Source organism: Belonocnema kinseyi, chromosome 5 (assembly GCF_010883055.1).
Source record: "Belonocnema kinseyi isolate 2016_QV_RU_SX_M_011 chromosome 5, B_treatae_v1, whole genome shotgun sequence".
NCBI classification, from domain to species: Eukaryota; Metazoa; Arthropoda; class Insecta; order Hymenoptera; family Cynipidae; genus Belonocnema; species Belonocnema kinseyi.
Window position 1 is genome coordinate 96,985,731 of NC_046661.1, and position 9,607 is coordinate 96,995,337.

Below are 9,607 nucleotides of genomic sequence, written 5' to 3' on the forward strand. Positions count from 1 at the left end.
CGACTCGGGATACTTATAAGATACTACCATGATTTTTTCAGATTTTTTGGTCCAAAAATAAATTAGGCCAAAAACCGGCCTTACCGACCCTCCCCCTTTGGGTGCGTCAAAAGTGACTGATTTGAATACAATTTTAATGGACTCAAATAATGCGGATTCGACGACTTATAGTATACTGATAATATCATTAACCAAAAATTAATTTTTAACAAATATATTCAACATTCAAATAATTAGATGAATATTCAAAATTGTAAATTTATTGTAAAGTTTGGTTCGAAAATCGCGCGCTTTTCATCATTTCTATTTCCGGTTTAATCGTAGCTAATCAAAACAGTGAGAGATTGTATCACAACCAGCCCCCTGCCTCGACCGTGTATGTGTGTGGTGTAGTAGTTCTTTTACAATCTAGAGGGGAAATGTTGGTGAAACTAATCCAACAGATGGCGCCACAAAAAGTAGATCTGACTTTTGCATTGAATTGCATTAAGAAAAAGCAAAAATAATTTTAAAAACTTGATGCATTTTGCAAATGAACAGAAAAAATATGAAAAAATAAGTGTAACAGTAACTAATTATTTAAAAAAAGAAAAAGTTATGGAAATATGTAGTTTAATATAAATAAAATTTAATTTTGAGATACATTTGGAAAGCAGTTCAAACTTTACATTTCTATCATTTATTTGGTGATATTATTCATTTCATTATTTTAAAAGGTAAACAAATTATTTATTGTTAAAATGATTAATGTAGCTAATGAAAAAATTAATAATATTTATGACTCCAACGCGTACACTTTAACTAAATTTTTTCAAATATCTTAGATACTATAAATTAAATCGAAAACTGTGATTTAAACTTATGAGGAATTACAGCCATAAATTGTAAATGACAATTTTTTTCTATTTGTTTTTAAAGAAGGTGCTAAAAGCACCTACGGCTTTGACGAATATATAACTTGTTGTAGTTTTATTGAATTTAAAAATGTCATTAGGATACTTTGCAAGTCTTTTTGATGCGTGCCAGAAAATTTTACAAAAATTTCTAAAACTCATACAAAATTTTTCTTCTTTGAAAGAGTTTAAACTTTTTGAATTTTTGTTCATTCGAAAAATTGAACTGATATAGTTTCTTAATATATTTGATATCTAGTGATGAATTTAAATAAAATTTCCTAATCCTTTAGAAAAATTTTTTTTTTATTTTTCTGAACATTTTCAAAATTTTCAAAAGAAAGGTAAATGTCCCATTTTGGGCGAGTGACCCAGTTTGTGCGAATGCGCACATACTGTAGGTAAATCCGTGGCAATCTTGAAGTTTATGACACTAGTAATAGTTTATTCACATTCTAGAATGGATTTAAGATATTTTTGATATAGGATTTATGGGCATGTGATGCTTAGAAAATTGTCGATTTTACCAGTTTTAGGTGCCCCCGGCTTTTTTCTAGAATATATATATTTTGTCTTAAAAATTTGGGAAATGATAGCGAACATGCTAACGGACGTCCCCAAACACTTTCTTCGTAGGTTAATTCAAAAAAGTTTCAATTTATCAAAATGTGATTAATTTGCATAACGCTTAGGAAATAGTATCGATTTTTTCAATGTTAGATTCCCCTGGCTTTTTTCCTAGGATAAGAAATATTTTGCCTTTAAAATCTGGGAAACGATAGCGAAAATGCTAACGGACGTCCCCACACACTTTGTTTGTGTTTTTTTATCAAAAAATTTTTAATATTGCTAACACCGTGCGTTTATATTTCGAGGTTATGTATGTTACAATTCACCCGAGCGTTACTTCCAAACTACACAATATTTTGGCCTAAAACTTTGTACAGACAATCAAAAAAGTTTATTTCATAAATAATTTCCAGATTATTATCTCCGAATTCAGTGTTTAAAAATTTTCATTTTTTTTTTAAACCGGGGAAACTGTAAGTACCACATGCCCGTATAGTCATTTTATTACGTATTCGTCTTCTTTAAACGTTACATGGTCACGCGTGTCGCCATCTGTGGCCGATCGAGCATAACATTACTCTCGGCTTGTTAGTTCGCGACTTGACAGGCTGCTTAGTTTTTCGTTTCAACAGTGCTCCAAAATTGTTTTGGCGCGAATGTTTTCATGGAAAAGTAAGTATTAATCATAAGCTTGACGAATATGTTCTTCAATATTTAATGAAAACTAATGGATAATTCGGATATTTCCTTCCGCCCTAATACGGACGGAAAAAAACGACTGGAGGAATTTGTGCGAGCATTTACAAACAACATGGTTACATAAAAATTACGAGTTTCTTTAAGATAACAAGCACACTATTTCAATTCTGAAAGCTTTGCCCTGTTGTGATACCTGTTTTTTTATGCATTTGTATTGAATAATTGATAAAAATGTGCGGGAAACGATTACAACAACAATGAGATAGCCAATTTAAAAATGCAAACGATAAAAATATTCTTTTTCTTTTAATTACGTCATTTATTACGCTAAAAAAATTTTACGTTATAATTGTGAAATTCCTAATGACAAATTAAATTAGGAGTCAGTTTTTATCAATGGCGATATTTATCTACTGTAGCAAATAACACATGGCGTCATTTGCCCAAATTGGGACATTTGATTCGCCCAAACTGGATCAGAGGAAAAATTCATTCGCCCAAATAGGTTCATCGGTAACGCATGAAATATTCTTTATTGTTCAGTAAAAATTGTTGATTTATATCGATAAGGAGACAAATTATTGATGAAAAATGTTCAAACTGTGCGGTATTAGGAACTTTTATCGATTTATACGATTTAAGATACTTTTACAAACAAAATACGCCAAGCAAATCCTTGCATTCGCCCAAATTGGGACATATAACTTTTCTAATTCAATGCAAAAGTCAGAACTACTTTTTGTGGCGCCGTATGTTGGATTAGTTTGACCGACATTTCCCCTGAGAACTACTACGGCATACTCATGCACGGTCGAGGCAGGAGGCCGGTTGTGACACAAATTCCCACTGTTTTGATAGGCCACGATTAAACCGGAACCAGAAATCATAAAAAGCGCGCGCTTTGCAAACCAGATTTTACCGTTTTGAAGAATAAAATGTGACAGAAGATAATATGAAGTATAAACATATCAAATCTGTATGAAATACAGTTTTTTTTAAATTTCGTTTCGACAGCTCAGCACCAGCATTTCGGTTGAGGGAGGGAAGGCCGCGTAGTGGGGGAACAGTACGCAGGTATCTGGTGCAAGATTGACCATCGTCTCATTTATTAATTCAAAAAATAATTATATAAAATTGTACCTGTCTATACTTATGCAAATTAAAATGAAGGATGATAAATATAATCCAAATATCCTGAAAAACGCCATTATCCTGCACATTGCGTCTCCTGCTTTCCAGGATACAGTAATTGCCCATCCAATTTCAAGAGGCATCATTAAAAAAGTTACCTGTGAAGAAGAAAATTTTTACAGATCGGTATTTTGTATTACATTAATTTGAAAACTGAGGGATTCAAATATATGCAAATTTAAATTCAAAGAATTCAAAAGAATACCAGTAATTTAAGATTTTTGAAAATATGCAAAGTATTTAAAAGTATGCAAAATATTCAAAGAATTCAAGAAACATCAAAGGAATTGAAGGGGATTATAAAATAAATTGAGGGAGTTAAAAAGGAAATCACGTTAAGTTTAGAAAATTTTGAAGGTTTTTAGTTCAATTTTGAACAAAAAAAAACTTCGTTTGCAAACAAGAAATACGACTTTGCTGTCATACAAGATCAATTTTCTTCAAAAAATGGACTGAGAAAGAAATTTTCTTTTTAAGATGTAATCATTAAATTTTAAGATAAAAAATTAATTTTTAACAAAAAAAATAGATTTCAACAAAAATTTTCAATTTGTATCCAAAGCATTCAATTTCAAAAAACTGATTTTTGAATAAAGAAGTCCTAATTGGAACCCAGTAATTGAATTTTCATTGAAAAAGATGAATTTTCAATTAAATAGTTAAATTCTCCAACGAAAAGATCAATTTCTCAACAAGGAGATATTTCCTCCTAAAAAAACTACCCGAAAATATTATTTTTGAACAAAATACATCATTTTCTACTTAATAGTTTAATTTTCTCAAAGATAGATTTATTTTCAACCAAAAAGTCGAATTTTCAAAGAAAAATATGAGCCTTCATAATAAAAGTTAATTTTCAACCAAACACTTAAATTTTAAAGTAAAAAAGATAAATTTTCATTAAAAAATCAGAACTTTCAACTAAAATTGGAATAGTTACATTTTTATACAAAAAATTAATTCTCAACTAAAAAAACTAAAATGTGGAATTTTCAAAAAAAAAGTTATTTTTAACAAAACAGTTCAACATTTAGGCAAAAATATTATTATTTGACCAAGAATATTAATTTTCTAATTAAATAATCATGAAATCTTTAACCAAAGAGATGAGTCTTCTTCCAAAAAAATTAACTTTGAACAAACAGCATTAATTTTGTAACCAAAAGGACACATTTCCAATCAAATACATGATATTTCTACCAAATAGTTGAATATTGAAATTATAAAAGATAAATTTTTAACCAACAATAGAGTCGTTAAATTTTCAGATGAAAAAATTTATTTTTAACAAAAAGGGAAATTAAAAAAAGATGAATTTTCTACTAAAAAAGTGAATCTTAATGAGACGAATTTAACAAAAAAATACACAAATTAAAAAATACATTTTCAGCGAACAACGGAACTGTTAAATTTGTGATGAAAAAAAAATTAATTGCAAACTACAAGAAATAGAATAAAATTTCAACAATAAAATTTTAATCTGCAGCGAAACAGATGCAATTTCAAGCAAAAAGAATAATCTCCTACAAAAAAAGACGATTTTTTAATCAAATAGATTCTTTTTGGTAAAATATATTTTTTTTTATTAAAGACTTCTCTTTTTTTTGTAATTTCATTGTTTGTTTGTTTTTTTGTCAAAAAGTAATTTTCTCATTTAAAAATTTAACAATTTCATTTTTTGCTGAAAATATATGTTTTTTTGGTTAAAAAAAATTTTTTATCTAAAAATTTAACGATTTAAGTTTTGATTGAAAATTTATATTTTATAAGTTCAAAATTCCACTATTTGGAAGAAAATTCATGTTTTTTGTTGAAAATTTAACTATTCTATTTTTATCAAATTAATTTTTCTTAGCCGAAATTCATCTTTTCGGTTGAATTTTGAACATTTTTGTTAAAATTTTTTTTTTAATTTGACATTTTAGTTTCAAATTCAACAACTTTGTAGAAAATTCATCTATTTGACTCAAAATTAACTTTTTGTGAAAATTTATATTTTTTGTTGAAAATTTAACTTTCTGTTAGAAATTAAACAATTTTTAATAAAATTTAACTGTTTAGTAGAAAATAATCTTTTTTATGGAAAAGTAATATTTTTGAGTTTAAAATTCGATTCTTTTTTTTTAGATAATTCGTTTAATTAAATAAATGATTTGAGTGAATTCATAAGAATTGAAAAAAACTTGGATAGTTCAAGACTCGAAAAGCAGCACTGAACGAGCGCTGAGCAGTAGCCAAGGGTGGGGATGAAGCGAAGAAATCGCGACGAAAGGGGGGACTGAATCCCTTCTCTCTTTCGTCACGTTTTCTGCGCGTCATCCCCACTCCTTGCTACTGCTCGAGCGCTCGTTCGCTTTTGTTACCGAGCCTTCAATTGCTCTATTTTTAATTTTTTTAAATTTTATAAACATTTTCAAATAATAAAAAATTTAATTACCAATAAATCTGCAATGGCCAAATGCATAAGCATCGTATTGATTCTCGTTTTTGAGTTTCTTCTTCTTCGACTGATAAGAAACAAAACAGTCGAGTTTCCTATTGCTGATATGACCATTAGCACACTATATGTTGCTATGCTAACGACATGCCCATCATTAAATTGCATATCGATTGGAAGTTCCAATTTCGTCGAAGAATTGTCCGCCATCGTTGAATTATCCTCCATTGATTCAATCAAATTACTGAATTCCACATCGATTTTATCACAAGTGAACTAAAAATAATTTTTATATTATTAAGTAATAGAACAGAGGGCTACGTTATTGTCCAATTATTAAATCAAAATATGTTTTTTAATTTGAACTACTATAAAATATAATTAATTGCGGGGACTTCCGGTTGGGTTGGAAACGTTGCACACGCGTCCGGGAAATGTCGCCGAAAAAGTGAGAGATTATAGTTTTAAATTTATGCGGGTGGTCTGGTGAGTGGAAAATTTGGGCAGTGCGCGAAAAAAGTTATCAGCAAAAGTATTATTCATAGTTTTAAAGCTATAGAGCTAGTGAGATATGGATCAAATGAAACCCTCCGAAAAGGAAGAGGTTATGTTGAACGGGAGTGAGGAGGTGACGAAGTTAAACTCCGACTCGGCTGATGACAGAGAGAGGGCAGCACCAAATGGGAATGGACAAGCAGATGACATCGAACAGCTGTCAGGTGAAAATAATAAGCAGTCGACGTCGACGGTGAAAAAATGCCGAGGAAGACCAAAGAAAGAGATTAAGGAAAAGGAGAAAGGAATTACGAGCTCCAGGAAAATCACGGACTTCGTACAAGCCAACTCGAGCGTGATAGAGTGGGGAGGGTTGACGAATAAAGTGTTCAAAAGAAGGGAAAAAATAACTAGATCACCTAGCAGAAGTGAATGGAGAAGCGGCAAGGGATGTGATAGAAGTTTGAGCGAGGATTTAACGGATGTGGTGGCCGAAAATCAAGAGTTACCTCAGCTACAATCAAATAATCTTGTGGTTGACAGAAATGAAGAGAAAGGGACACATCCTATAAGCAAACCCCATGATGAAATGGCCCAAAATATGATTACTCAATTAGAAAAAAAGGATACTAGAGGCATAGCTAGATTTTTCATACAAATTAATGACAGTGATGAGTTGACAGGCGAGAACATTCGAAAAAAGGAGATGGATTTGGCAGGTGCAATTTCGGACCTATTGAAGGGGTGGTAGAATGCGAATGGGAAAAAAGAAATAGACAAGATAGCTCAGGAATATCACAATTTACAGCTTTCATTCGAATCCTTAAAAAACAGGACAATTAAAAAAGAAGCAGAATGGGAAGCAGCCGTCTCAACTTCAGAAAAGGCTTGGGTAGCAGAAAAGAAACACATGGAAGAAGAAATTAGAAATCTGAAAGATAAGCTGGCAAACTCTAAAAAAGGTTACGTAAATGGTGAAGTATGTACTCAATTAATAGGGGAGGGAGAAACTTCAAATATTTATGAAATCCTAGAAAGGACCAGGGAAGACGACAGGACAACAGAGACAAGGAAGTTCAGTATCAAGAAAAGAATAAGGATTCTCGACCCGGAAAGCTGACGAAAAAGGAGCTGGACCGAGAAATAAAAGAAAGAAGGGACAGAAAAAATCATGTCATAATCAGAGGATTCAGATCAACCGGGAGAAACGTAGAGGGAGAAATAAAATCGGCCCTTAAAAGGACAATTGGTGTAGTAGCAGAGGTCAAAGGAATCAGGTTCAACAATGAAGAGTTTTTGGTGGACTTGCATCTTGGAGAGACAAAATGTCCATAATGAGAAGAAAATCCAAATTCAGAGTGACTAACATCTGGATTTCGGACAACTTGACCGACAGAGAGCTTCAAATACAGAAGTGGATCACGAATGTAGCTGAGGACGAAGCAGGACATGGGAAAGCAGTGGGAAACAGCAAGAATTTTTTTCGTATCCACGGCCCCTAAGAACATCAGAGGTGTGTCATGGAATATTTCGGGAGCAAATAAGGTAGGGCAGGCATGGGATTTTTTAAAGGGTTTTGAATTAATTGTACTACAAGAAACTTGGTTATTGAAAGAGTCGGAAGAACAATTTGTTAAAAAGCTAGTTAAAGATTTTATTTGGATAACAAAAGCGGCAGAAAAAGTTCATAATAAGGGGAGAGCAAAGGAAGGGCATCTAATAGGAATTAAGAAAAATTGGGTGGGAGACAATTGGGAGTGTAAAGAATGGGACTACGGAATTGTAATTAGTAACAATAAGTTAAGATTTGAATCAAAAATACTAAAAATTGTAACTGTTTATAACAATGAAGGCATTTCTAAAATCCGTGGAAATCTATATAAATTAATAGAAAAGGCAAGCAGAGAAAATGAATGCTTGGTAATGATAGGTGACTGGAACGCTAGAGTAAGTAGGGTCACAGAGGAGAGCCCAGAGATGCAGTACGCGAATGGCAATGAAAATCTGCAAAACGCGGAGGACGAGTTGGTGAACGCCGAGGGTAAAAAACTTTTGAATATTTGTGAAGAACACGGGCTAAAAATCCTTAATCGTTGTACTCAGGGCGATAGAAAAGGCAGATTCACGCATATTTGCGACGCGGGGGGATCGGTCTTATATTTAATTATTTTAAAAGAAGACGAGGGGATAAACCCAATATCGGAAATAAAAGTTGAAGCGAGAATCGAGTCGGATCACCTACCGGTCACCTTCCGACTCTCTCACACGGGGTCAGCATTATACGAAAAAAGGGAACCGAGAAGAGGACGGAATATAAATAAGGCGGAAAAACTATTTTGGGACAAAGGGAAATCAGAAGAATTCAGGGAAAAAATTAAAGAACTATGGGAAACGAGAGTAGAGGAGGAAACAAGTGAAGACAGATGGGAGATAATAATGAACAGTATAAAAAAAGCAGCAAAAGAAGTAGGAATGGTAAGGATGGTGGGGCCCCACGGCAATAATTTTCAGAAAAGGATTGACTGGTTCGATGAAGATTGCAAAGAACAGAGGGAAAAAGTGTGGGAGACCTTAAAAATGTTTCTAAAGTTAAAGGGAGAATCGGAGCGGGAGAAATTGGTGTATGAAAAAAGAGGTTAAAAAGTTTATACAAGGAAAAAAGGAGACAAAGAAATGAAGAAAATTGGAAAGAAGTAGAAAATAGTAGACAATCAGGCGATTTTTGGAGCGCAATTAGAAAATTTAAACCAAAGACCAGAGGGAACGTCAAAGGGGAAGAAATTAGTTTAGAAAAATGGAAAACTCATTTTGAAAAGCTACTAGGAAGCAAGGGTGAGAAAAGTCAGAATAATCAAGAATCAGCGAGAGATAGGGACAAAGAAGGTAAGGGAAGTAAGACTGAAAACGGGGGAGCTCCAGCGGACAGTAGAAAACATCTAGATGAAACCGAAAAGGGACTTATTGGAAAAATAGAGTTTAAATAATTCTGTGAATGCATAAAAAAATGAAAAGAGGAAAAGCGCCTGGGGAGGATGGGGTACCAACAGAATTTATTGCAGGGATGCCAAAAGTGTGGGCGACAGAAATGCATGAAGTAATAAACGACTTATGGGAAAATAGAGTTATGATTAAAGCATGGGAGACAGCCAGAACAGTACCAATGTTTAAGAATGGAAACGAGGACGACACGGAAAACTACAGAGGAGTTTCGCTACTAGAGTTAGGTTACAAAATATTAGCGGCTATAATGGATGCAAGACTAGGGGCATGGGTAGAAGAAAAGAGATTGCTCAGGGAAAGTCAGGCAGGTTTTAGGAAAAAA

The 9,607-nt window shown here is 32.7% G+C and overlaps 1 protein-coding gene across 1 annotated transcript in view; it reads right to left on the reverse strand.

Annotated features, from left to right (window-relative positions):
- The window catches only part of LOC117173792 (gonadotropin-releasing hormone II receptor), a 133,148-nt gene that overhangs the window by 106,896 nt on the left and 16,645 nt on the right, over window positions 1-9,607 (reverse strand). The window contains exons 2-3 of the mRNA XM_033362435.1: window positions 5,791-6,066; window positions 3,303-3,451 (exon numbers count right to left, since the gene is read on the reverse strand). Coding sequence (XP_033218326.1) covers window positions 3,303-3,451; window positions 5,791-6,018 — 377 coding nt within the window. The 5' untranslated portion in view covers window positions 6,019-6,066. The remainder of the gene's footprint in view (window positions 1-3,302; window positions 3,452-5,790; window positions 6,067-9,607) is intronic.